Source organism: Zalophus californianus, chromosome 15 (genome assembly GCF_009762305.2).
Source record: "Zalophus californianus isolate mZalCal1 chromosome 15, mZalCal1.pri.v2, whole genome shotgun sequence".
Classification (NCBI taxonomy): Eukaryota; Metazoa; Chordata; class Mammalia; order Carnivora; family Otariidae; genus Zalophus; species Zalophus californianus.
This window is the reverse complement of record NC_045609.1, coordinates 32,960,532-32,988,058: the sequence shown is the minus strand read 5'-3', so window position 1 is coordinate 32,988,058 and position 27,527 is coordinate 32,960,532. Positions and strand designations below refer to the sequence as shown.

At 57.1% G+C, this 27,527-nt stretch overlaps 1 protein-coding gene across 2 annotated transcripts; it reads left to right on the top strand.

Moving 5' to 3' along the window:
- The first annotated feature begins 1,169 nt into the window (after positions 1 to 1,169).
- On the top strand, positions 1,170 to 27,382 carry SPOCK2 (SPARC (osteonectin), cwcv and kazal like domains proteoglycan 2). 2 transcript variants are annotated; one of them, XM_027596190.2, is made up of 11 exons: positions 1,170 to 1,662; positions 14,898 to 14,906; positions 15,231 to 15,276; positions 15,539 to 15,653; positions 16,902 to 17,016; positions 18,879 to 18,993; positions 19,364 to 19,483; positions 19,975 to 20,193; positions 21,797 to 21,859; positions 23,271 to 23,408; positions 23,567 to 27,382. In XM_027596190.2, exons 1-11 carry the CDS (start codon positions 1,471 to 1,473, stop codon positions 23,710 to 23,712), a joined length of 1,278 nt encoding a protein of 425 aa, XP_027451991.2. In that variant the 5' UTR covers positions 1,170 to 1,470; the 3' UTR covers positions 23,713 to 27,382. The 2 variants fall into 2 exon arrangements, with proteins under 2 accessions (XP_027451991.2, XP_027451990.2); XM_027596189.2 differs by having other exon boundaries at positions 15,536 to 15,653.
- Positions 27,383 to 27,527: the final 145 nt, after the last annotated feature.

Genomic DNA, 27,527 nt, shown 5'->3' with positions numbered 1-27,527 from the left:
CACCACCTCTAAATCCAACCGCAAAGGAAAAAGAAAACATGGAAAAGGAGCTATTGTTTTCTGTTTTCCCAAGGGTACCCCAGCCCAAGCCATTGATGCAGTCAGAATTCTCAGGCAGGCCAGATTCAGGGTAACCTGTGTTATTTCCTACCGATTAAGATCATGTTTCTCATTGCCTTTGATTTGATTTTTTTTTTTTTTTTAAGACCACAGCAGCCAAGTCTTTTTATTAAAACACAATCTAAGGCTTGGGTCCCAAAAGTTCATTATGTTTGTCCTGTCAGATTCTCCATGTTTCCTCTTCCATTTATTAGTAATGTAAACCTCACCCCGTTTCTGCTCTGATCCTGGGACTGCCCATCCTCCAGCCTTCCCAGCTGGGATGGCAACACATTTTTACAGGCACCGATAAGGGTCACAGTTTTAACAAAAACCTAAACACCTCAGACAAAACCAGCCTCCCCTCCAACCCCCTTCCCCAGTGGCTTATTAGAAACAAGTTGAAGTCAAAAGCACGAACAAACGCGCCTTTTTCAAATGTGCAGCTTCAAGGCAGATGAAATGGTCAGACGTTTGCCTTTAGGGTTCCCCTAGAAAGGGTTAACAAAAGGGGTGAGCCCTGAAACAGCTGCTTGGGAAGGAGGACATCTGCCCCTCTCACCCGCCATTCAGTGCTGTGGCCTTGCCTGGAAAAAAGCATGTGGGGCTGGGAAGCAATAGTTCTCGGAGGCAGCCAGTTGTACTATGGCTTTTGTCTTAACGAAGCTGCCGGTGACTGTCAGAGCCATAACCCGCAGCAAGCCAGCTGTCAGGGCTGTGGCACAGGCCCCTCTGGGTGGCCGGCAAGGGGAGACAGAGTATCTGTGGCCAAATTCCCTTTTAGACACCTGAGCCTACTGGCTTTGTAACTGGAGAGATTTGTGTCCGCCCCACTCCCATCTTCCCTGGGGAGACACCCCCGGCCCTTTCTCTGGCTCTCCACCCTTGTAGAGACAGCAGGGACATCTCAGGATTTGGATTCCTTGGTTTGCAACTCCCTAAGTGCGAGGCTGGGTTGGGTTCTGCTGCGGTTGGCTGGCGTTTGGCGCTCTCATCTAGCGCTTCCCTTTGAAATCTGCCCCCTCCTCCCCCCCCTTTTCTTTTCTTTTCTTTTTTTTTTTAAACCAGGTATGATGATGTCAAACGTGATGCTGATGCTACAGTTACAGACACGGCCCCTGCTGGCGCAGCCTCTCTGATTCTCTCTCCCTCTCCGCGTCCAGCGCTGGGCTTTTTCAGACAAGTGCATCTCCTAACCAGGTCACATTTCAGCCGCGACCCACACTATCCGTCTGTCACCGGAGTCAGACCGCAGGAGGGCGGAGGAAGACGACGGCGTTTGCTTCGCCAACCGCGGGGTGGGAAGAAGGACATTAAAATCCTGCAGAAGTCAAGACCACCCCCCACCCACCTCCAGGTCGGACCCTGACCATGATGCGCGCCCCGGGCTGCGGGCGGCTGGTGCTGCCCCTGCTGCTCTTCGCCGCGGCCGCCCTGGCCGAAGGCGACGCCAAAGGGCTCAAGGAGGGCGAGACCCCCGGCAATTTCATGGAGGACGAGCAATGGCTGTCGTCCATCTCGCAGTACAGCGGCAAGATCAAGCACTGGAACCGCTTTCGAGACGTGAGTCTGCAGGGCCGCGAGGGCCAGGGGCGCGGGTTTGGGGAGGAAGGCTCGGAGCGGAGCCCCGGGCGCCGGGAGCGGTGGCGGCACGTCGCAGCCACCCGCCCCGCAGCCCAGCCGGCTGACCGCACCGAGAGTAAACAACGCGCACCTACCCGCTCCCGCCTGCCGTCGCCGGCCCAGCTCGGCGCCCCCTCCTCGAGACCACCCCCCCAGGCCCGGGACCCCAAGCCCTACAGCCGCCCCGGGCGAGTCCCGGGCAAGGAGTTGCTCCGGGGGCGCGCGCTCCAGACGCGGTCTCCACTGCAGGTCGGGCGCGGAGAGGGGCGCGGGATGCAAGTGGGGGTGCAGGGCGGGAGGGGTGGGGGCCCTGGCTGCGGCTGAACCCCCGACCGGCTCCCCTCCTTTTTGGTGGAAAAAAAAAAAAGAGGCCCCAGGCCTGCCCCCAGCTGGGTGGATGCTGCAGGCTCCACATACGGGGCACTGCAGAACGGGCAGGTCTGGGTGCGGCCCGCGGGTAGGTAGCATCGTCTTGAGCGAGTGCCCTCTATTCCCACCTTGGGCTTTGGGGGAGGGAGGACAGAAGGGGACAGAGCCCTTGGCTGGAGCTTTGAGTTGGGGATGGGGGGAGGTGTCCTAGCAGTCCTCATTAGGCGACATGGTGAAAGGCGTGTCCATGATTGGGGGCAGGCGACGGCAGTGAAAATAGCCGAGGCCACCTCCGGGTGTCCACTAGAGCCAGATCTGGGGTCCCCGTGCAGAGTGGCGCGAGCTCATGGAGGTTGGTTTTCCAAGAGCAACCTTTCGTGGGGGAGCCGGGCCCAGAGAAGGCAGAAGCTCCGATCCAGAGGAAAGACTCCGCAGCCCGGTGGGCTTGAAAAGCAGAAGGGAAAGCCCAGGAGCTGGGTCTGCGGTCCCTTTGGGGACAGGGACGCCTGCCCGAACCCTGGCGTAACCTTGGGCCGAACCTAGCCTAGTGGGGGTTGGGGAGGCGGCTGCGGACTAGCCGGGCTTGCTGCAGCACTTTGTTTACGAGCACCTGTAGATCAGAGGGGAAACCGGAGGCTGCGTTCCCAGAAGGGAGAAGTAGGAGCTGGGGGCGGGGGGCGGGTAGCAGAGGGCGTGGCTGGAACCCAGAGAAGGGGGCCGGGTGTGAGGTGGAGGATGGGCCCGGATGCGGATGCACTGGAGGAGAAGAATGCTGGTCCTGGCCACCTAGTGCTTTCAGATGCCTGCCAGTTCCCAGAAAGCCTCTAATAGGACTCCAGTTCTCACTTTTCATTTGCCAAGTTCCCTCATCAGGCCCACCTGGTACAACACTGGCCACACCGTGACCTTAGAGGTTCAAAAGAACGTCCTAAATTGTGTGCATCCAGAAGTTCCTTAGAAATGTGTTTAAAACACACATACTTCATATGCTCTCCAGCCAAATGATGGGAAAAGGCAGAGATATGGATCTTTTTGTTATCGTGAGACAAGTGACAGTTTCTCTTCAAAGTCTAACCGGTAGGTGGTAATTCATCAGAAAGGATCGCATGCAGCCAAGTCATCTGGGGCAGAGGGGCCTGGGCCCCAGAGTAGGCAGTTTGCCCCACCCACGGCTGGTCCACCGAGGGAGGCAGGAGTCCCTGTAAGGCCTTTTCCGAGGCCCCTGCAGGCCCAGCACAGATTAGCTGCAGTCTCCTGCCGCTGCCTGGGAAGCAGCCCGACCAGAGCAGCGAGGGGGCGGCAGCAGGCTGGTCCATCCCAAATCCATGTGTCACCGGTCCAGGCCTCCCTCTGACTAACTGGCTGTTTGATCTTCCAAAGTGAGACTGGTGAAGGTCAGGGGGAAAAGAAATGCTTATCAGAACGGTAAAGGTTTAAAAATAAAGATGCCTCCCCATCTCCCTTTCTCCACCTGCTTCCAATAGCCAACTCTGTAGGTGAGGATAAATAACTGACTGCTTGACCCCCTGGCACAAGGCTGCCCACCTGTCTCCCTGCATTGGTGCCAGTCATTTCCTCCTTCCTCCCATTGTTTATCAGAAGAAAGGCACCAGATTATAAATTCTGCAGGGCCTGACCCCACAGGATTCATGGAAAGCTTTAGGGCATGTATTAATTTGGGTGGCCTCAGGCTTTTATAGGGCAGATGTCCTCTAAAACCCCATTTAAGGTAGCTTTGGCTGCAGGAAGACAGAGTCAGGGAGAGAGGAGGCCAGGGAAGGCTGGGCAGGAGGGTCTGGCTCTGGGGATCCATTGGCAGCTTTGGCAGAAGGGCAGGAGGCTGCTACCTCAGAGCCACTGCATTGCACAACTCTAGAGGTGCCACAATGTGATGGTGCCCCCTGGAGTTGTGCGGTGCTCACACTGTCTACAGGGACTCTGCCAATACTTCTCATCCCTCCTCTGTTAGTAGACGCCCCACTTACTACTCTAAAGCCCGAAGGCCCTCTAGTTGGGCACAGTAGCATAGGGCTTTATATACATTTCATCAGGCTAGCTTTCTTGAAAATATGTTCCTTGGATCCTCAAAGGGGAGATGGACGTTCTTTTGAACCTCTAAGGTGCTGCCAGGTTGCACCAGAACATTGTTCATAACCACAAAATGGCACAGGCCCCCAGTTTGCCTGAGTAGAAGGGAGGCAAGAGGAGTGGAATGTTCTTGGGGCATAGGATGGAGGAGTCACTACTGTAGGTTAGGGGCATGTCTCATTAAATGGTGCAGACTGAATTGAGGGGGGCAGATTGAGGGCATCATGTGGAAGAAGTCAGGAGGACGAAGAAGAGGAAGAAACCGTGGGCAGGTGCTCCAACCTGGAATTGGTCTGAGCTGGTTAGGGGGTGTTGAGTTTAGCATTCTTTCTCTGAGCACTAGGATTATAGGGAGGCAGGATTTACCAGCAGAGTAATCCTCCCCTCCAGTGGGTGCAGGGTTGTGCATCCTGTGCCGGGGTAGATTTCCTCTAATGCCCAGTGCCTCATGCCAGGGAGGAGAGAATTTCATGCCAGAGGAGAGGGGGAGGTTGTGATCTAGCTGTGCCCTCCCCTGGGCAGGCCTGGGCCTTTCAGAGGCCTGCTCCCCGGCGCTATTATCTCTGGCTTCACTCCCTGCAGAACCGGGTGGGACTTGACTGCAGGTCTTCAGAACAGAGCATCCAGGGCCTCGTAGATAAAGACGGGCATGTGAGAGGAGCCAGGCCCATTACACAGCATTCTTCCGGGCAGGCTCCAAAGAGCCGGGCGAGGCAGCAGTGAATGTTCTTTTTCTTCTTGGCTCTTCTTCCCTACTTTGTACTCCACTTCCATTAAACTTTCATGAGATTGACGGGCGTCTCGCATGGTGCCTGGCCCCCAGGAGGCACGCAGTTAACGTACGTTGAATCACTGATTGCAGTGAGCGCTGGCTTACAGCTGCTGGTCCCTGCAGTAAACACGTGACATGTATCGTCTCTCATGCCCCTCAACCACCCTATTTATCATTTTGTCATGATCCATGCATTCTGCGGTTGAAGAAACGAAGGCACAAGGAAGTTAAGTAACATACTGCAGGGCCGAATAGCTAGAAAGTGGCCAAACTGGGGTTTGAATCCAGGTCATCTGGTTCAACTCTGCTTTTCAGGGCACTCGAGGCCTAACCCTTAGGGACAAATGGGAAGGAAGAGTCTACCCTGAAGAACAAAGTCTACCCCAGCTTGTGCCCTTGGAGCCTCAAGGTTGCCCTGGGCTGGAGCAGTACCTCTTAGGAAGGTGGGCCAAAGCCCTCAGTGTCTTCAGCAGCCCGCCACCAGGCTGCTCCCCACCCCTTGCCCTAGCGACACCCTGAAGGCAGTTCTCTACCCAGGAGAGGCAAGAGTGCAGTGTGCTGGGAGAGCCCTGGCCTGGGAGCTGGAAGGCCTGGGTGCGGGTTTGGGCCCTGCCACTGGCTGGCCACATGATGCCAGGTACGTCGCCTTCCCTCTCCGGTGGGCAAGGAGACCAAAACCGATGCATCAGCATGGGAGGCCTTTTGTCACAGGGCTGGAGGGCATCCGTTTCAGGCAGGACTCCCCAGCCCCAAGCCCCCACAGAAAGCTACCCGATGGACCATCATCTCTGGGGCTAGCCCCCACTGCGCCTCAGTCTCTATGAGAAAGACATTGATGTGTGTTCACTCATTCCCTGCAGGTCTGAGCACCTCCCCTGCACGAGGGTCTTCACCTTGATCCTGGGGGCTGGCCGGGGAGAGTAGTGCCTGCTGGCTACTCATGACTCTCAGATTTTTATGATCACCAAGTAAGCCAGTAACAAGGTTTAGCCACAAAGGGGCTCCCTTCTCCCTGCCCCTCCCCTGTCCCCATACCACACACCCAAACCAACGCAAGTGTGGGAATGAGCGGCACAGATGTTTATAAGTGTGGATGCGTGAGAAGAACCCCAAACTGGGTCAGAATGAATTCCATAATTGGGGCTTGGGGATGGGAAGGTGGGTCCTCCCCTGGCATCCTCCTCCATTCTGATTTTGAATCCTCTCCCATTTGGAGGGTCTGGCATCTCCCAGAGCCGTGTCAGCATGGTGAGGGACTCTTGAACACCCAGCAGGGCTCCAGCCTTGGGAAGAGAGGGAGGGAAGAGCACTCTTTCCCTGGAGAGGCTGTTGTGTGGTCCTCTCACCTTCCAGGCAGGCTGAAGAGGGTGGAAGATCAACACCACCCCCTCCCATTCTCCAGAAGGTCAGAGGCTGTCTGGAAGACTGCAAGAGCTCTAGCCTACCCCATGCCCCAAGGGCCCTGGGAGAACACTCAGCTTGTCTTCCTCATGAGAGGACAGAACTAGCTGTGTGACCTTGTGAGAGCCACTTCACGTTTCTGGCCCTTGATTGTCCCAGGGGCTTAATCGGCTGGCTAAACAGAAGCCTCTACAGAGCCCTTAGCGTTCTATGACTGCAGGAAGATGGTACTAGAGCCGGTCCACAGCCTCTTCACCCGCAGATATACCCCCCCACCCCTTCCACAAGCTGGGCAGCGGGCAGCACCAAATCAGGATAGGGTATATATTAGCCGGAGACAGGGAATGCTGAGGAATGGGTCCAATGGCATCTTGGGGCAAACACCAGGAGATCGTTATCCTACCCTGCATAGGTTTCCCTGCAGGTATAACATGGTCTTCTGTGGGCGTGGATGCACCACTGTAGCTCACTAGGCCCAGCTGCGGGAGGTAGGGTGATGTGGTTCTGGAAATGGGACAGCCTCTTAGCTCCTAAGGGCTCAACCAGCGTTCATTTGCAGGTATAACCCCCTCCCCAGGGTTCCTGCGGTATATATTGGTCAGAAAGTCATTTGGCACACGTTAGTGCTGCCTCGTGGCCTCACTTACACTTGTACTTGTATCTGAAGAGTGCTCTGACTGGTATTTTAATGTGTGCTTATCACTTTCCTCCCATAGTTAAGCCCCTGAGGGCAGGACCTGGGGAGAGACTACTTGTGTACCTTACCTCCCTGTCCTTGGAGCATTGCACAGGCTGTGTGTGCACACTGTAGGCGCTCAAGATAAAATGCATGCATTATGGAATGTGCCAGAAGGGATCTCAACTAACTCGTCCTGTGATCTGGGGAGATCTCTTCCTCTTTCTGGACGCTGAAATGTGGAGACAGTCAAACTAGAACCCTGGCACCCTGACTCTCCAGTGATTCATTTGTAGGATAAGGGAGTGAATGACATCTTGAAGGAAGGTTGTCCCCTCGCTGTCCTTCTGCCCCTGTGTCTGTGGGCCTGGGCCTGGCTGCAGCCAGCTTCCCCCTTTCTGCCTCCCACTCATCCTCAATATGCCTACGGAGCAATCCATCCACCCATCAGGCCTGGGAATAGGTAAGCACAGGACTCCTGCAGGTGGAGAACGGATTCCCCAAGGCAGGGCATCCTGCCCCTCCAACTCCCTTCATCATCAGAAAAGAGGTCAAGGCTTCACTCAGCTGGAAGGCCAAGCCAGGCGTGGCCAGTGTCTTACCCCTGCCTGAATGCAACCCCCTGGCTCGTGTTCCCTTGCACAGGCTGGAGCACATAGAAGAGTCTGAACTTACTCAGGTTCTTTCCCCCCTATCCTCAGAGTTCTCGGTTTGCAAGAGCTGGGAGAGTAGAACCGTGCAGCCTCAGCAGCACTAAGCCCCTACCTTTTCCAGATGGAGATGCAGACCCAGAGAAGTGCAGGCACCCGAGAACTCTTCTCCCTTCTCAGCCCAGGATTCTTTCCCCACACCATGCCTGTGTTTCCGCAGAGGTTTAAATTCTTAATCTGGGCTTTAAATCCTGCCTCCCCACTCATGTTCCAGAAGGGAAAACAAGGTCTTAAGGCAACTCAGAATAGAATTTCAGGCCCCATCTCCCTGTTCTCTGCCCTTTATGTCCCCCTGAGGCTGCTGCTTAGAACCAGAAACCCAAGGAGGGTGGGGAGGAGGGTGGCTGAGATGCCCCGAGTAGTGGAGAAGTCAAGCCCGTGGAATGGGGGCATTGCTGCTTGCATACCTGAGGCCAGGGGGAGCCAATGGCATGCTGGGAGTGATAAGCACATTTTTGCCCTCCAAGGAAATTCCTCCAAGGGGTTGGGTGGCGGGGGGGGGGGGGGGGAGACTGAGAGTCTCCCAGATGCCTGTCTCCTTCTGTTTGTGCAGGCCTAACCCAGAGCGTCTGCCACCCCCTCCCAGAGGGGGACAAATATTTAACGACTGCCCCTGTTTTCACGTCCTCCACACGGCGGCCATTGCCTCCTCAAGGTGCCTTCCGCCTGGGTGTGTGACGGAGGTGTCAGTCCTCAGCGGAGAAGGAGCCTAGATGGCCCCCATTTGGCCCCTCCCCATTCCTTTCTGGGCTCCTCACTCCATGCTCCTCTGGCTGTTTGCAGGGAGGGACGAGAGAGGCCCCAGCCACAAGTGCCCCCACTCCTGGTCCTTCTCCAGGGGCCTGGGCTCCATTGGAGGCTCCCTCGCCTGAGAAATGAGGCAAAAATAATGCCGGGCACAGGGCCTTTCAGAGGTTGAGAGAGGCCTGGCCCATTTCCATTGTTAGAGGTTCTTGATCTAGTAAAAAAGGAAGAAATGCCATAGCAAGATTGCAAAAGTTGTGCTCTGTTGAAAGTCTCATGATGAACATCTAGTCCTGTTGGTGTGCCTCTGTCTCATTTGGTGACAATGTCAGAAGTCTATACTGGAGGGCCCTGATGACCCTGAGACCCCAGAGTGCCTCTGGCCCATCCCTCCCTGAGGCTCCCACCGTGTGTGCCAAAGAACCCAGGCTTCAGTGGTCCAGTTTTGTGGCTTTTGAAAGTCTAGAGCTTCATAGTTCATCCAGTCCTCTGAGACATTGCGCTGGGTACCTCCACAGCTCAGGGAGGAAGGCAAGGGAGTCAGCCTGTTTCATAGATGAGGAAGTGGGGCCTGGGGGTCCGGCCAGGGCAGTACTGGAGCCTGCAGACTTGCTGGCAGAGGCAAGGCCAAACGGGGACCCCATGCCCTGATTCCGGACAGTGAGTCTCCCCATCACACTGTGATGCAAAGAGGCAGCGGGATTTGCCCAGGTGCTCTTAGTCCAATCAATCAGGGCCTTGAGGGGCTGCTCTTCTTTGGCTACAATCACTGCAGGGTCCCATCCTCCTCAGCAGATGGAGAGGCTGGGAGAGATTGGGTTAATTCAAGCTGTGAAGTGAGCCGGTGATTTGGGTGCTAATTAAAATGACAGGAAGTAAACAGCGCTTGGAAACACCCAGCATGTGCCCCCTAAGCCCTGCTAGGCCTGCGCACTTGCCACCATCTCTCCCCCAGCTTGGCACAGTGGGCCCCGTCTCCATGGCAACCGTGCTGAGCCACAGAGATCAAAGCAGGAGATGGGTGAGCTCCAAACCAGCCAAACCAGGGGCTTAGGAAGGGGTTTCTGGGAAGCGCCTGGAGAAGGCAGTGTCCAGGTGTCTTTCCCCCCCCATAGCCAGCCCCTCCTCTGGCTCCAGGATACCCTGCTGAGGGCTTGGAGCAGAGCTGGTGTGGTGGGCAGAACCACCCCAAGCTGGGATCAGACCTCTGGGTCCAGCCCCTGGCCTGGGATTTTCCTCATCCCCTAAAGTTTATGGGTTTATGGAGTAGCCCGGAGCCCTGGTTAGGGACACAGATTCTGGAATCACAGTTCTGGGGGTGCTGATACTCTTCTGCTGTGCAATTGACATGTGATCCTGCGTAAGTCACTTCACGTCTCCAAGCCTCGGTGTTATCATCTGAGAAGTGGGGATAACAATAGTAATTTTCTCTTGGGGTTGTTGTAGAGAGTACTGGAGCCAATGAATATAAAGTGCTCAGCACAATGCCTGCCACATGGTAATTGCTGAAAAGATGTTGGCTGTTATCAGCATTATTTTTACTGTGGGCTAGGTGCTGGGAATAGACGGATGAATTTTATAGGGTGTCTGCCCTCCAGGAACTGGCTGTCTCAATCGGGCGAAGCAGCAGCATTGCGTGACGTAAGTGGGACAATCGGCCTGAAGGAAAGCTGGGCTTGGGGCTGCGTTAGGGAAGATGATGCCCGAGCTGGGTTTTGAAAGATGAATAGAAGTCCTGGAGCTGGATGCAGATACACATCCCGCATGAGGAAGAAGGCTGTGCTGAGGTCTGGCCATGCTGAAGCCTCTACTGGAAGGACATGGGGCTGGCATAGCCAGGAACAGATCGGGAGAAGATGGACTTTCTTCTGTAGGTGACAGGGTACCAGTGAGGGTTTTTTTTTTATTATTATTTAAGATTTTATTTATTTATTTGACAGAGAGAGAGATAGAGAGCACAAGCAGGGGGAGCAGCAGACAGAGGAAAAAGCAGGCTCCCTGCCGAGCAGGGAGCCCGATGCGGGACTCAATCCCAGGACCCTGGGATCATGACCTGAGCTGAAGGCAGACACTTAACCGATTGAGCCACCCAGGTGCGCCAGTGAGGGTTTTTAAATATAACATTTATTGTAGTTTTTCCCCTTCATTAGAAAGTAAAATGTGTTCACTGGGGCACCTGGCTGGCTTGGTCGGTAGAGCATGTTACTCTTGATCTTGGAGTTGTGAGTTCAAGTCCCGCGTTGGGCCTAGAGCTTACTTAAAATTTTTTTTAAAAATATAAAAATTAAAAAAAAAAAAGAAAGTAGGGCGCCTGAGTGGCTCAGTTGGTTAAGCGACTGCCTTCGGCTCAGGTCATGATCCTGGAGTCCCGGGATCAAGTCCCGCATCGGGCTCCCTGCTCAGCAGGGAGTCTGCCTCTCCCTCTGACCCTCCCCCCTCTCATGGGCTCTCTCTCTCTCTCATTCTTTCTCTCAAATAAGTAAATAAAATCTTAAAAAAAATAGAAAGTAAAACATGTTCACACTTTAGAAAATTTGGAGAATTGGAAAAAGGCAGAAAGATGTAAAAATTCTCTGTGTTTCTATCCCCCAGAGGAAATCACCATTAACATTTTGGTATGAATCCTTTGTACCTACTAACCTTTAAGATTTTTTTCAAAAATGAGAGTGAAGTATATTCAGTGAAGGGTTTTAAGGTCGGGATTGTGTCTGGAAGGATCCCTGCAGCTGCAGGGGTGTGGAGGACAAAAGACAGGGAGACCCCCGGGGACATCACAGACTTGAGGCCCTCGCTGGTAAGGCGGGAGGGGGAGGGGACCTGATGGGGGGAGGGCAGGTCCCGGAGAGCCGGGTGGGGTGGACAGGATGTGGGGATGATAAGGGCAGCCTTGGCCTCACTCTTGTCAGCTTGGAGAGGGTGCTGTGATGAGCTCTCCAGGGGAGAAGGCCGGGAGCCCGGGTTCCAGTGAGTCAGCCTGTGGCTTGCACACTGAGCATCTGCTTTGTGTGAGAGGGAGGGAGTAGCTGCTCTTTTTCCTCCCCGAGGCCCCATGGTAGAGGTGACGATGCCAGAAGAGATGAGAGCATTTGAGACCTAAGATGCAGAGCCGGCAGGACCCCGCCCCTGAGAGCAGGCCGGGGCCCATGGGAGCTCTGGCAGCGCTATCCCCGGAAGGTGCCATTGGGCTCAGGTGGCTCTGGGCAACAGGCAGTTGAAACGCTCTGCAGGTGATTCTCCTGTGCAGCCATTGCTGAGATCCACATGGCACAGAGGAGGGCTCTCCAGCCCGAGGACGCAGAGTGAGCCAGGCTGAGAGCGGTCTCTGGGTGCAGATTGCTCCCCACCCCTTCTGCACCCCCTTCTCAGTGCAAGACTGTTCCTCTCTGAGTGAGAGAGTCCTCTGCTATGCAGGCCAGGTCAGCCAAGGAATCCTGGTTCGGCTCTTCATCTGTCTTCTGACCCTTGGCCAGGTGCTCTGCCTTTCTGGGCCTCAGTTTCCTCCTTTTCTATGGGGTTGATCCTACTGGTCCTGCCTGCTTCACTGCAGGACCACTGTGTGGAGCACCGCTGGGCACAGGAGGTGGTCATGGCGGCTGAAACCAACCAGGTAAAATAGATGTGCTCTTTCTTTGCCCAGAAATGTAGCTCTCAGCCCAGGACCCACCTTCCCTCTGGCCTGGCCCTCGCTCCAGAGCACTGGACGTGGGCTTTTCCGAATCCTTGTTTCTCAGGGGAGGACATGATCGATGGCCAGCAGAGCGCGGACAGAACCAGGCCCCCTGTTTCCTGAGAAGACCCTAGTGCCTTTATGGGACCATTTGTCACAACTGCTAATAAGCCCACTCGGGTGCCATAAATAGACACCATTGCATTGAAAGGCATTATTCACACTTGCCAACGAACACCTCCTTTTCAGCTTATAGATGGTGCCTGCCCACACCCGACCTCAGGGGCTCCTAAATGTGTCCCTGGGCTCTGCCCCCATGCTGCCCACAGGACCTCGTCACCCTTCTCCGAGGGACACCTCAAGGGCGGTTCTCCTCACACCGCGCTGGTCTCTGCTGTCCCTGGGGCGGGGAGCGGGGAGCTCTGCCTTTCCACATGCAGGGGCTTTGCATGGGGCCTCTCCCTGCCCATTTCCTACTCCTCCACCAAGAGTCCTTGGTCTCTTCTTCTGCTATAACAGCTTTTATTAGGTGAGGGCTTTCTGGACACCAGGCACCCCTGAGACAGCACCTTTAATCTCCGAGGAGTTTCAGGAGATGGGTGCTGAGTTCCTAAAGGTCAAGGTGCTTGCCCAAGGTGTGCTGGGAAGGGGAGTGTGGGCACTGTGTGACCCCGGGCCCTCTCTTTTCCTTACCCTCCTCTCTGGCTGGCTGTTCCCACTCTCCTGGGAGCAAGGGCTGCTCGGACACGTCAGGGGCTGGGGTGGTGGCGGGGGAAGGCCCGGGCAGAGTGAAGGGTTAGCAGAGAGAGAAAGAGGAGATGGACGAAGAGATGCACAGAAACACACATGAAAGCAAGACAGGGAGGGCAGAGCTGGTGCAGCGAGCCCCTTGTGGGGAGAGGTCTGCTGCTCTGTCTGCCCTCCTCTTCCACTCCAGCCCTGCCTCACCCTCTCTCTCTCTGTGGAAGAGACAAGAAGACCAAGCCTGAGGGAGGGCCTTGGCCCCCAAGTGTGAAAACTGGGGGCTGCTCACAGAAGTGGGCTTTGTTAACCTCATTTCTGGATAAAAACCATCTGGCATTGGGTGAGCTGCCTCGAGTGTCCTTGTTTCCTACGCACACCCAGTGTGTACAGTTCCTCACACACGTGCATGCATATGGACACGTGCTCACAGATGGGACTTGCACACCTGCACATCTACGTGCCTTAGAACATGTGCCCATGGGTGTGCATGTGTGCACCTGGGGCCCTCACGAATGCACACACAAGGGTACACTCGTGGCCACGGCGTGCTCTACCTGGGTGTGATGCCCACTGCCTGCTTGTTCCTGTCCCCTTCCTGGCCTTTGCCCAGAAGGCCGTGTTGATAAAGGCCCTTGTCCCTGCCTGTTCCTCTGATGCTTGTCAACTTCCAGGGGAGATGTCAGTGGCCCTGTAGCCCTTGGGCTTTCAAAGCACTTGTCGATGCCCTCCTTTGTGTCTGGCCCCCTCCCACTCCCACCCCCACTCCACAGTGTGGCCTCTGCCTCCCTTCCCTGCACAGCCCTGATCCTTGGGTGGCTGGGACTTAGGATGAAGGGCGCAGCTGCACGGGGCTCCTCATGGCCCTTGACCCCCCGGCTCCTGGAGCCCCATGCAGAGGAGGCCGGCAGCTGGCTCCTTGGCACGGCCAGATTGCAGTCCCGAGAGGCCATCCCCCAGCCTGCCTGGTGGAGCTTCCACCTGGAGCGCCCTGGGAGCTGTATGCTGGTTGTCAGCAGCCGCTTCTGCCCCGTGAGGGCTAGTGGGGAAACCAGAGGGGGCTGGGGATTTGGTGCCAGGGAGCTAGGCTGGGTGTGAGCTGCTCTGCCTCTGGCCACGGCGGGGTCGTGGGCCCCGGGGAGGCCCCTGTGGCTGGAGCAGGGCAAGCAGGTGTCTCCGGGTGACTTAGGTCTCGGAGACTGTGTGTTGTGGCCAAAAGGGAGGTCTGTGCTGGGCGTCTGGAGACCGGGGTTCTGAGACACTGGGATCTGGGGTGGGTCACCTCCTGCCTCTGGGCTGTCTGACCTCTCCCGCACACACAGGGGGCTGGGCCAGATGATCTCTGAGGGCTTTCCTGGGATCCTCTGAATCTGAGGATTTGCAGCTGGACCATGGGAGCCGCGGAAACCAGCGACATTGGGAGGAACCGCGGCCCCCCTTTCTCTCAGTGCACTGTCCGGCCCCTACAGCAAAGTCAGACCTTGAGTGAATGACAGTCCCCGTGCAGTGGAAGAGAGCCCCCCGCCCTCGCTGCACTCACAGGGTGGCCGGTGGTGGGGGAGGGGACTGCCAAGAGAGGCACCCTGGCAGAGGGGGCGGGGCGTTTCTGGGACACTTAAGGCCCAGGCGTGAGAACCACTGTTCCCAGGCAGCATGGGTCCCTTAGACATCTGTCCTAATGGTCGGGCCAGGGCAATGGAGAGATGGGACCTTGCCCTCTCAAAGTCATGCGCCTCACCTCCCGTGCTCCTAGAGCCAGCCCTGAGTGGGCCCAGGCCTTAAGCTCCCTGTAGTGAAGACACAGGAGTACTGTCGTCCAGTGGGAGGCCATAGAGCTTAGAGGACCACAGCAATCAGAGAGCATTGCCCAGTGCCTGTGGTCACGTGATGGGGCCTGCGGAGCGCTGGGACCACATGGGCTGAGGGTGGGCGTCACACTAAAATCCCCATCTCCTTCTCCCCTCCTGCTCCATTTCCTGTGGCCTGCTGCTGCTGCCTGATCCTCAGGAGGTGGAGGTGAGTACTGCCGGGGGGGCCCCACACCCCACCCTCCTCTCTTCTCCTTCTCCCTGACTTCTTCCCTGCAGCACTCAGTATGGGATGGAGGGGTAAGGAACATGTGGGCAAGGCTGGAATAAGGATTTAGGGGGATAGAGTTCTGGGGGGGCTGCTGGCAGAGCTTGGGGGGCCAGGGGTCATCTGGGCAGCGGCTGGGGTGATGGCAGTTAGCACGTGGGAGCAGGTCCAGCCCTCCTCCCTCCTGGCCCTGGAGCTGAGCCTCGGCTCCAGGATCTAACTCTCAGCCCTTCCCTTCTTCCTCGCCGCCCTGTCCTTCCTTAGGATGACTACATCAAGAACTGGGAGGACAATCAGCAAGGAGACGAAGGTAACGTGCCCCTCCCAGGTGAGGGACTATGACTGACACCCGTGAACCCTTGAGACCCGCCAAGGGCACGTGCCAACCATGGCCTTGGGGGCTCTGTGGGAGCCGGGCCCTGATGGGAGTGGGGCTTCTGGAGCCGAGGAGCTTTGGTTCTCAGGGCTACTGCAGAGAGGAGCTTCTCGGCTCAGAAGGGGGGCTGGGGGCTTCCTGGGCTCTCTGGCACTGATTTTCAGGTGACCTGTGTTCTGGCCCTGTGTCCCAGCAGCCCTGGACACCACCAAGGACCCCTGCCAGAAGGTGAAGTGCAGCCGTCACAAGGTGTGCATCGCCCAGGGCTACCAGCGGGCCATGTGCATCAGCCGCAAGAAGCTGGAGCACAGGTGAGGGCCTTGGGGAGTGGGGGGTTCTGGGGGCATTGCTTAAATAGCAAGGGCTTGCCTGATCGTCTCCTATGTGGCAGTGACCTGTTGCTGCAAAATGACCTACCCTGAAACTTTGTGCTTAAGACAACAGATGTATTATCTCACTCAGTTTCTGAGGGTCAGGAATCTAGAAGTGGTTCTGTTGGATGGTTCTGGCTCAGGGTCTGCCATGAGGTTACAGTCAAGGTGCTGTCCGGGGCTGCGTCACCTGAAGGCTGGATTGCTGTTGGTTCTAGTCATAGACCTCGCTCCATAGGGATGCTTGAGTGTCCTCACAACATGGTAGCTGGCCTCCCCTCAGTGAGGCATCCAAAGGAGAGAGAGAACAAGGAGGAAGCCACAATGTCACTTATGATCTAGTCTCAGAAATCATACGTTATTACTTCTGCCACTTCTCTTTGTTAGGAGCGAGTCTCTAGGGGAAGGGAATTACACTCCATCTGTTGAAGGGAGGAGTGTCAAAGAATCTGTAGACATATTCTAAGACCACCACACTATGTGAGATCCATCACCAAGCAGTGTGGGACGCAGGGAAAGGCATCTCTCCTCTCTGGGACTCAGTGTCCATATCCGTAAGTCAAATAGGTTGGCCCAGATAGTTTGAGATTCTCTCCAGCTCTGACATGCAACGACTTAATGAAATATTTAAGGTTGTAGCTCCTGAGGCTTGCAGAGGAGGGAAAGGACAAGACCTGCCAGGATCCAGACCCCTGGAAAAGGTCTCATTTCCCTCCCCTCTCTCCAGGAATCCAGGTTTCTATGTGAACTCTTGGTGAATAACTCAAAGCCAAACACCTTTGGCCGCCAAACAGAATGAGTCTCTGGGCCAGATACAGCCCATGGGCCGTCAGTTTGCAACCTCTGATTTGGTGTGACCCCTTATGCAAGGTGCGGCTCCTTTTTAAGTCTTGCAGTCAGACCCGGAGTTGCTGCCTGAAGGCCCTGCTGGACTCGGTAACCACAGGAGAGGGGTAGCTGGGGGTCTGCACCCTGCCCAGTTGGCTCCATCCGCCCTTAGGAGCCGGAGGAGGGTCTGGCTAGGGCTGATGGGGAGGGTGGGCAGGGGCAGGGAGGAGGCTGCCGGTGCTATAGATCACCAGGGCCAGCTTCCTGTTGGAGCCAGTCTCTTGAACCTTCCCTTTGTGTTTCCCTCTCTCATTTTTGCCTCCACCCCCCCATGCCCTCCCCATCCCTGTCTTCCTGTAGGATCAAGCAGCCTGCCCCGAAACTCCCTGGAAACAAAGAGACCATCTGCAAGCCCTGTCACATGGCCCCGCTCGCCTCAGTCTGTGGCTCCGATGGCCACACTTACAGCTCGGTGGTGAGGAGCTCTGGCCCCAGGTGGGGGGTGGGATGGGGGGCTGGGTTGACACCAGAAGCCAGGCGGGGGAGAGAGGACAACGAACCAGGGCCTCCAGGGGGCTCCCAGTGCTGACACAGGCCAGGTGTCCTCGGTCAGTGCATGCGGTGTGGCCGACCATAGAAGGGATACCTGAGCCCTGGGCTGGGGCTGTCTGAGAGTCGGAGCCAGACCCTGCCCCTGGCCTGATACAGGTGCAGGTGGGCAGTGGGTCTTGAAAGATACAGGTTGGCAGGTAACTGCGAGTCAGAGCAAGTGAGGTAAGTCAAGAAAGTACCCAGGGCTCTGGAAGGAAGGAGCCATGTCACCCAGTTGTCGGGGTTGGGGGTTGATGAATGGAGCTTTCCACAGGCAGATTTCCACCCAGAGGGGATGGTGTTTACCAGCAAGCACCAGGCATTCTGGGGCAGGAGAAAATAATCCTTCATGAGACAACCATGTGGGAGGGAATGGTGGTTGGCGGGGGAGTGAATCCCTACCTTATAGGCTTGTTATGAAAGTTAAGTGAGACATTCGGGAAAGCATTTTATAAACTCTAAAGGACCATAGAAATGCAGGTGCTAATTGTGAATGCTTCTGCTAGCCACCAGGGGTTGGGAGTTGCTTGGTTTTTGGAGGGCACTGTTAGCTAGGGTTGGCTTCTAGGGCTTAGGAACCCTTTCGGGGTGACATGCAGATTTATGAGTCACAGATTCACAGGCTGTGGGCAAGGGGAAAGTTCACCGGGAGGGGAGAGAGACTGCGCCAGAGGCGCAGTGTGGCTCGGTCGTTAGTCTGCCTTCGGCTCGGGTCATGATCCCCGGGTCCTGGGATCGAGTCCCACATCAGGTTCCCTGCTCAGTGGGGAGTCTGCTTCTCGCTCTCCCACTCCCCCTGCTTGTGTTCCCTCTCTCGTTCTGTCTTTCTCTGTCAAATAAATAAATAAAATCTTTAAAAAAAAAAAAAGAAGAAGAAGCAGCAGCAGCTGCACTGGGGAGGCAGGAGGGAGAGGGAGGAGGAGAAGAGGGCTGTCACACAGCCCCAGGGCAGAGCAAGATTTGGGCAGGAAGCTGTGTTCTGAGGGTCACAGAGCTGTCCTTCGGGGAGGTAGAGGTCATCAGGAGGTCTGGCTTCCATCCCAGCCCCTTGGCCTTGGGCAAGTCCCTGGGCCTCTCTGAGCTTCCGTGTTCTCTGCTGAGCTGCCGGGGACCAAGGGAGATACTATTAAACACTACGACCCCTTCTCATTAGCTGTCATCCCACGGGGATGAACCAGACAGGACCAGGGAAGACACTTTAAGGGCAAGGAGTGGATGAGACCCTCTCCGAGGCCGGCTGCTGCAAACAGCTGTGGCAGAGGGTTTTTAGTAAAGGCAGGGAGTTAGCAGGCGTGAGCAGAGAGCCAGCGGCTGTTGTCCAGAGAGCTGGGCGAAGCCCGTTGGAGGTAACCGTGGAAAGACCACGGAGGGAGGGGCCCGCAGCCAGTTCCCTGGGGACCGAGGGACTGTGGTAAGAAGGAAGATAGGCCAGAGGGCCAGGAGGCAGCTCAATAGGGAGGTGGGTGGGTGGGGGTAAAGGCATGGGGGAGCCTGGTGTCCCGGGCAAGATAAATGTGCAGAGATGTTAAGCTGGTGCAGACCAGGGTTCGTGGGAGCCCCTGTATCCCTGGGAACCCCTTTCCAGGCCTGCTGTCCCCCCAACACTATGTACCTTCGGCCCCCCAGAGGTACCTGCTGTCCCTCCTGTCAGATGTGGCTGCCTGGTAGGCTCGAAGTACCCCAGCTACAAGTAGCCATGGGTGAGCCCCACCCCAATCACACAACCCAACCTTTCTCCTCATGCAGTGCAAGCTGGAGCAGCAGGCCTGCCTGAGCAGCAAGCAGCTGACCGTGAGATGTGAGGGCCCCTGCCCCTGCCCCACAGAGCAGGCCTCCCCCTCCACCACCGACAGCAAGCCAGGTAATGCTGGTGCTGGGCCCCAGCCAGGCTGGGGGAGCCCTCCCTGCCAACATCTCCTGGAGTGCCTCCTTCAGGGCTCTGGGATGCTAAGAGAGGTTCACAGAGCAGGAAGGGAGAAGTGGCAAAAACAAGGACGGGCCTGAGGACCCGTGGGGTATAGGGAGCATGCGCTGTGTGGTTTTAGTGCTAGGGACTGCGGGGGGAGGAAGATGGGAGAGGATGGGAGGGGGCCTTTGATTTCTCATTCCCCTTCCCTCCTGACCACTGCCCAGGGTCTGGCCTGTAGGGCAGCATCCCAAGCTGAGACCATGCTGTGCTTAACCCCACCTTCACCCACACCCCTTTCTCCCCATTCTGCTGCCGACTGTAGAGACCTGCACAGGTCAAGACCTGGCTGACCTGGGGGACCGGCTGCGGGACTGGTTCCAACTCCTTCATGAGAACGCCAAGCAAAATGGCTCGGCCGGCGGTGGGGCCAACCTGGCCAGTGGTACAGAAGCTGCTTGCTCTGCCTGGGTGGAGGGAGGGCAATGGGGCGACAGGTGTGCCCTGAGCCAGCCTGCCTTGTGTTCCCTCTTGCCACACCCTGGCAGGTCTCATTTCCCTCCCCTCTCTCCAGGAATCCAGGGCCTCGAAAAGGGCCTAAACCCTGGAACAACAAGAAGGCTTCAACTAGACAGGAGGGGTTTGGGTTAGCTATTGGAAGAACTTCTACAAGTGGGTGGAAGGAGCTTAAACCCTAAAATGGGTAGCCAAGAGAAGGCAAGAAATTATCTTCCCTAAAGGGCTTTCCAAACAGGGTTTTGAATGGCTTAGGTGCAGTCCTGTGTAGAGGCAGAGGGATCAACCTTCGGCCATTCTTGAGTTACATTCTGAGCTGCCCTGACCCTGACCCTGAACAGACAGAGAGGTGGAGGGATGGGTGGACAGATGGATGGAGTGGTTTACCTTGAGTGTGCCTGAACCTGGCCTTCTCCTCAGGGCTGGACAAGAGCCTGGGGGCCAGCTGCAAGGACTCCATTGGCTGGATGTTCTCCAAGCTGGACACCAGTGCTGACCTCTTCCTGGACCAGACCGAGCTGGCTGCCATCAACCTGGACAAATATGAGGTCTGCATCCGCCCTTTCTTCAATTCCTGCGACACCTACAAGGACGGCCGTGTCTCCACTGCTGAGTGGTGCTTCTGCTTCTGGAGGGAGAGTGAGTGTGGCCCCTGGCTGGCCCCTGGTCCCACTGCAGACCACCTGCCCCTTGCTGGCCCCAACCCATCACCGGCCCCGCCCCCTCTTTGCCCCCCCCCCGCCCCCAGCTCACCTGCTTCCTGCCCTCTCCAGTGCTTCATCTGTTGGAGCCTAGGAAAACCAGCACTTTAACTCCATTCCTTGGCAAGCTCCTCAGTGATCCAGATTTTGTGGGTCCTGAAGCATATGCACGTTGGGAAAGTTAAAACTATAAATGTGACATTTCTAGGGCCCCTTGGGGCCTTGGAGAGGGCTGCTGGGTCCTACAGCTCTGAAGCTCTCTTGGCTTCTCAAGGATTCCACTTCTGGGCACATCTCACATGATTTACCCCAAATCTGTGATCATCAGCCTTAGAGATAGGACATCATTTGCTAGCTTTCTATATCCTGAACCAGAGCTGGGTACGTGCTCGGAGACCATCCGGGCCGGGCGGCAACCATCGTCAGTGGGGAAACTGAGGTTCCCGGGGGTCAGCTGGCCGGCCGGCCTGGAGGTAGGGGAGGCCCTGGTGCTCCGCCTCAGGGGTCCTGCCTGGTTCCTGCCGCCGTCGTGTGGTGGAGGCGGCACAGCCTCCGCGGCCTGAGGGCCAGCCTTCCACAAGGCCTCCACCAGAGGCTGGTTCGGGACGTGGGGCAAGGCGCTGAATCTTTCCAAGTTTGGTTTCTTCATCCCATTTGGGAGATACCACCTGTGTGGGAGACTGTTGTGAGGGTGAACGGAGAAAATCTGGGTGCAGAGCACCACGTCAACCACAAATCCATCTGCCGGTGTGTGGTGTCTAGGTCACTTTTAGGGACCCCGCCTGCCCCGCCTTCTGGCACTTTCACCTTCCAGGTCTTTGGAGCTCATTCTGTCCATTCTGTACAGCAGCCAACTTGGGCAGGAGGCTGGGGACTGATCTCATTTTACCGTCAGCCAGGCCTCTCGCTGGGAAGGGCTAGGGACTTCTCACGGCGACAGGCTAGTTAGATTTGACTGTAATTACATCTGGGCGGCTGCTTCTTTTTTTTTTTCTTTTTTTTAAGTAGGCTCCATGCCCAGCGTGGAGCCCAACACAGGGCGCGAACTCATGACCCTGAGACCAAGACCTGAGCTGAGACCAAGAGTTGGATGTTTAACCGGCGGAGCCACCCAGGCGCCCCTCTTTTTGAGCTTCTGTCTATCCTTCCCTCTGGTCTTATGTTTCCCCTTGGGTCTCTCCGCTGGGGAATCTGTGCACTCCACCTCCTCTTCTGGATCCTGGGCCCTCATCCCATGAATCCCCAACATCTCAGGGAGCCCTGGGCTTCTTGGGGCACCCCAGCCCATGCCACAGCCATGGAAAGGCCTCCCCCAGTTGGAGCTTTTTTTTTTTTTTATCTTGCAGAGCCCCTGTGTCAATTTTTGGGAACTCGGAGGGATCCGTGCATCCCACTACCACTGTGGGGCTTCCCCAAATCAAAGCCTGGGTGTTTCATCTTGCAGAGCCTCCTGCCTGGGCTTCCAAGCCTTGGGGGCCACTCTGTGAGTCTGACCAGCACTATGGGATGGCCCCCATCAGAGGCTGCTTCTCTCCCCGCAGAGCCTCCCTGCCTGGTGGAGTTGGAGCGCATCCAGATCCAGGAGGCTTCCAAGAAGAAGCCAGGTGAGGGGGCTGGCTGGGCTGGGCTTGGAGGAGGCAGGGGAGGGGTGCCACAGGGTCCCCCTGAGGCCTGGAGACTCCAACCCCGGGGCATTATGGAAGACGCTGAACCCAGAGGGGGCTGTGGCCTAGGAAGACGGGAAAGGGAACTCCCTTCCTGCTCTTATCCTCATGGTAAGACAGGATCTCCCAAGCAGCCGCTTAATAAGTGTGTTTCAAGTGCTCATCCACTCTGCGGCTGGAGGAGGGGATAAGGGGATAACGGAAGGTTCCTAGAACCGTCCATTCAATTCACTTCAGTAGGGAGGAACGTGCAAAAGTCAGGTGAGTGCCCTCCGTAGCAGATGTTCATGTCTGCAGTAAATACTTGAGCGTCAGCCCCAGAGGGAACTGTAGACCCGGCCCAGGTCGGAACTGATGGGCAAGGCAGACTGGTCCCTGGTCTCAGAAAGCACACAGGCTACTTGGGAAAACACAACACAGAGGTTGACACACCAAAAAGACAGAACCACCCACGGTGGCTTGTGTCCGTATAGTGCTGAGGGAGAACACCGTGGGTAGAAGTTAGCCTGCATGTGTGCGAAGGCCTCTTGGGGGACCTGGTGTTCAAAGGAAGACCTGAGAGATGAGAAGGAGCCCGCCAAGGGCGGGAGGAAGCTCAAGGTTCTTGGGAAACAGAAAGGAAGGGCCCACATGGCTGGGTCATGGTGGCTGAGGGGGCAGAGGGCCACAAGGCAGATCCCATGGGGCCTCGTGGTGACTTGAGAACAGCTTGGTATTTAACTGGGCCCACACAATGCCGGAACCACCCCACAGAGCCTTGTTGACTGAGAGCCCGGTGACCTTCGGGGATGGGTGTTAGTGCTCCTTCCACCAGGAAGCCACGCTCGTCCCTCCTGGAGGCAGTCCTCTCAGGTCTGTGTTCCCTGAGCGTGCTCACTGGGCCTCAGGGTGCCCATCCTGTAGTGCCCGGAACTATCAATTTCGATGTGTGTCTCACCCGCCTCCCTGCAGGGGCAGAGTCTCTGTCTGCTCTCCGAAGAAGTCTGTCGGGTGGGCAGAGGGGCCGCAGTTCCAGGGCCTGAGGGAGAGCGGGTGGGCCCTGAGGCTGAGAGGAGAGGCCCGGGCATTGCCGAGAGCCAACAGCCCGGCCACAGGATCAGCTGCAGGAGCGAGGGTGTTGAGCACTGTGACATCAGGGAGGCGGCTTTTCCCGGCTCCAGTCGGTCGAGCCAGAGGAGATGCTCACGCCCAGCCCTGGACATCTGGGCTTGTCGGCTGGCTGGTACCTGGGCTGGCTGCGCTCTGGTGGGGTCTGGACCCTTGCTCGTGCCCCAGGCTCCAGGGCCACCTCTCCGAAGAGCTCACGCCGCAAGGCGCCTGCTTTGACCCTGCTGGTTCCTGTCGCATTCAGGAAGCTTCATCCCGAGCTGTGATGAGGACGGCTACTACCGGAAGATGCAGTGTGACCAGAGCCGGGGTGACTGCTGGTGCGTGGACCAGCTGGGCCTGGAGCTGACAGGCACCCGCACGCACGGCAGCCCCGACTGCGGTAAGGGCCCGGCGGCAGCATGGGCGCCCCCCCCCCCAACCCCGTGACCAGCCCTGGGAGGGCTCGTGGGGGGGGCCTGGCTGGGTGCTCCCTGCCGGCAGGGGGGAGAGGCAGCTCCCCGGGGTCCTAACCTGCCCCTCGGCTTGTTCCCCTCACAGACGACCTCGTGGGCTTCTCGGGGGACTTTGGGAGTGGTGTCGGCTGGGAGGATGAGGAGGAGAAGGAGACAGAGGAAGCAGGCGAGGAGGCTGAGGAGGAGGAGGGCGAGGCAGGCGAGGCGGACGACGGAGGCTATATCTGGTAGATGGCCCTCGGGGAGGCGTGGCAGGCCAGGGTGCCGGTGGCCGGGGGGGACGGGCCGGCAGAGACCGGGACAGAAGCAGCCAACTTACGCATGGGTCCGGAAAATACAGCTGGAAGGACCCCGGCTCCAGCGGGGAGGACTGGGTGTGTGAGTGTGCGTGGCACGCGTGCGGCCTCCACGGCCAGGACGTGTGAACGTGTGTGCGTGTGGCATGCGCTGACAAATGTGTCCTTGGTCCACACTGCTCCAAAGACCTCCTTGTTGTTTGCTTTCCATTTATTGTTGGTTTTAAAGTGCACACATCCACACACATACACCCACCACAAGGTCAAAACTGACGGAATGAGATGCCCCCCGCCATGTCCCCAAGCCCCTTCCAAGCCTGTCCCGACACCCTTGGGTTGCCCTGACTGGGGTTTCTTGTCTTGATTGCTCCTCCTTGCTTCCAGCCCTGCTTCCTACTGCCTTTGTCTGCCCTCTCCCACCCCCCTTTTTAGGTGTCCCCATTGCAGAGAGGAGGGAAGGCAGGGAGCTGCCTGCTGGCTGGGGTCCTCCTGGAGCCGGGCCAGTGTGGCTGGGACACCTTCACCAGCCTCTGATGACATGGGCTGGGACACCCACTGCAGTGAGCCCTTTCCCTGTGCTGGACTCCCCAGCACCAGAGAAACTCTGCTTTCCTAACCCAAGCCCGTGTGAGCAAGGGTGGCAGAAGCTGAGAGGCTGGGGGAGGGGAAGGCCTGGCCGCCAAGCTGCTGGGGTGGAGCAGAGGGAGGAGGAAGAAGAGTGCCGATCTGGCAGGAGCTCTTGGGAGTGGAGGCTGGGTAGCCCTAGAGTGCCAGACCCTTGAACAGCCTGTCCCCTTCCTGTGGGCCTCAGGTGGGGGCCTGGTCTGAGCTGTTCCCTTGGAGGCAGTGGGCGGTGGTTATGCAGGTGGGTTCTGCCTGGCCTTGTGGGGCTCCTGCACTGCGCTTGTCCCCCGGGCCCTCCTGGGAGCCTGAGGATGAGGCCGCAGGTGAAGACACTGGGTCTTAGCCAGGTGTGTGGGTGTCGGTGTGGGTGGGGGTGGGGGTGGGGGTGTGCATCCACCTCCTCTCCCATCCAGACCAATGGGAAGCTTGTCCCTGAGATGTGGGGAGGGAGAAGCAGTGAAAAGCTCCACCTCCCGTGATCTTTCTCCATCTCTCTTCCAGAGGGCGACACCAGGCCCATTTCCATCCCCCTCCCCTGCCAGCGCCAGGACCTTCCCTCTGACCCCTCGGAGGGTCCCCTGAGGCTGCTCTAGTGGAGGGGCTTCTGTGGGCTCCGAAGTGTTCAGGAGTTGTGAAGTCAGAGGAGACAGGACTGGGGCCACACCTCCCCGTTCCCCCAAATCTCCTTACCAGCTGGGAGCCAGGATGGATGAGACCGGGCCACATGTTTTGGGTTTCTTTTTGTTTTCTTTCCTAATCTGTGCCATTCTCCCTGTTGAAGCAAATTCCTTAACACTTTGGGTGAAGAATTTCTAACCTGGACCTGGGCCTCTGCTGCCCTTCTGTGTGTGGTGAGTGCAGTGTGTGTGTGTGTGTGTGTGTGTGTGTGTGTGTGTGTGTGTGTGTGTGTGAGCGGCAGTATGTGTGTGAATGTGTGTGAGAGCCTGGGGGCCACCCCCCCCCGCCCCAGGGGCCTGGGGTGTGAGGAGTGTGGCTGTGTGGGGGCCCCCGGGGCGAGGCTCCCTGGACAAGGCTCCAGCCTGTCCCTCCCCGGCTTCTGCAGCATCTGCTAAGTCTGTTGGACCTTATGGAAGAACCTCACCCTGTCTGCCCCTTTGACTGCACCCTGGAGTCAACATCTTCCCAGTCCTGTCCTGGGGAAAACAGCGAAACCGCAGCTAGCCCCATGAGCCACTTCTCATCCCGCAGCACAGGTTAGGGTGTTGCTTTTCATCCCGCAGCACAGGTTAGGGTGTCGCGCTGTCCCAGACCCCCCACTCATGTCTTCCCGCCCCCCCCACGGCCCTCCCTGCCCTCCCACCTCCTCCCTCTGGCCCTGGCTCAGTTCAGGGAACCGCCCTCTGCTCCCTGAACAGCCGCCCCTCTGAGCTACTTGAAGCTTCCCGCTCTCGCTAGGATTGGAGTCTGTCTGTCTCTTCCCTCTGCCCCAGCTGAGGCTTCTAGAACTGTCACTGGGAGCAGCTGTTGAGGAGGCTGGGGCGTTCCGGGGTGGGGAGGGGGCAGGGAGGAAGGGGCACCCCTCTCTCACTGTTGCCCTCCCCTCCTGGGGGCACAAGCTCTCTCTGTGTCTCTGGGTCTTCTGGTTGTGCACGTTTCTTATGACCTTGTAAATATGTTGTAGAAAGAAAGCAAAAGGCGTTGAATTAGACCCTGGTGGGACTCAGGGGTCCAGCCTTGCCCTGTCTCTGAAGCCCCCACCCTGCTTTTCACCCCACTCTCTGAGACTGAGCCCCCCGCCCCCAGAGCTAGGACAAAGCATCTTGTTCCCAGGGGGCTGACAGCCTCTAAGTGACTTCTTGTCAGACAAGCTGCAGGCTTTCTCGTGAGCAGGGTTGCAGGGTGGGCCTTCCTTGGCTCATCGGATTCATGCCCTTGACCAAGCTGCCTGCCACCCAGCTCCTGCCATGTCCCTCTACATGGATATCCTCTCTCCCCTGGTTTAGGCAGGCAGTGGAATTAGGGCTCTGTTGAAAAGAGCTCAACCAAATTTGAAGAGCAGTTTCTTGCCTGGCTCCGGAGCTGCCCGTGGCTGCCCCAGGCCTCCTCACCCACGGGTGCTGGGAGAGATGGGTATGTCTAAGATGGCGGAGTTGGAGTTGGAGAGAACAAATGTGCCTTGAGAGACCACTCAGAGGGTTCAGGGTGATGGGGAAGGAGGCACGGCATTCGAGCTCAGGAAGGAGGAAGAGGAAGGTGAAGTTGATGAGGGCATCAGGGGGCATCATGACGGCCCCCTCTTGTCCAACTGGTGCTGTGACTGCAGGTGGTCAGTGGTCACACTTCCTTCCCCACACCGGCCCACCTGGGGTTGGTGGCCACCTGTGCGCCTTTCATGAGCTCTGTCTGCTTCCAACTTCACCTCTGAGTGGGTGGGACCCACATGGGAACCCTCCATTTCACCAAAGCCTCACCGCAGCCCTTGGGGAGGACAAATGGCTATTCTGCTGACACCTGGCGCCATCATTGTGAGGCTGTGGGCTGGCGGGGGTCAAAGGGAAGAGACACTGGGGGTACAAAAGGAGACTCGAGACATCCCGAGGAAGTCCCAAGCAGAGCAAACTGCTTTATAGCCTGAAGCCTACTTAAATTGTGTGATGTGCAATAACTGAGCTTAGAGTTAAGAATTGTGTTCAAGTGCTTGGATTTCCGTCTGTATATTTCAGTGCTGAAATCGTATCTTTCAGTAATTTTAGATGTCTTAAAAAAATCGAAAAACAAAGTGTTAGACCGTGTATGTGCATTGATGGGCACTCAAGCGTCCCGTGAGTCACCCCACCCTCTCCCTTTCCCTTGTGCCCCCAGCCCCTCACCCCAGCCCCCCCTCCACTTGGGGACCCTGCCTCGTGTTGTCTTTATCTGCCTATTACTCAGCCTAAGAAAACAAGTACACTCCACACATGCATAAAGGAAGTCAAATGTTATTTTTAAGAAAACAGAAAATAAAAACTTTATAAACACCAGCCCCTGGCGATGTTCTGAATACTCTTTCCCTTGGTGTCATCTTTTACAAAAATGACATCCTCAGATGTGCTCCCAGCTACAGACACATGGTCAGCATTCTCCCCCTATGCACCTTCCTATGTGAGAGCCCCGGGGGGGGGGGTT

Coding starts and splice junctions, on each gene's coding strand:
- SPOCK2 (XM_027596189.2), top strand. CDS start 1,471: ATGATGCGCGCCCCGGGCTGCGGGCGGCTGGTGCTGCCCCTGCTGCTC. Junction 17,017..18,878: donor GCCACACTTACAGCTCGGTG/GTGAGGAGCTCT, acceptor CTCCTCATGCAG/TGCAAGCTGGAGCAGCAGGC. Junction 18,994..19,363: donor CACCACCGACAGCAAGCCAG/GTAATGCTGGTG, acceptor TGCCGACTGTAG/AGACCTGCACAGGTCAAGAC.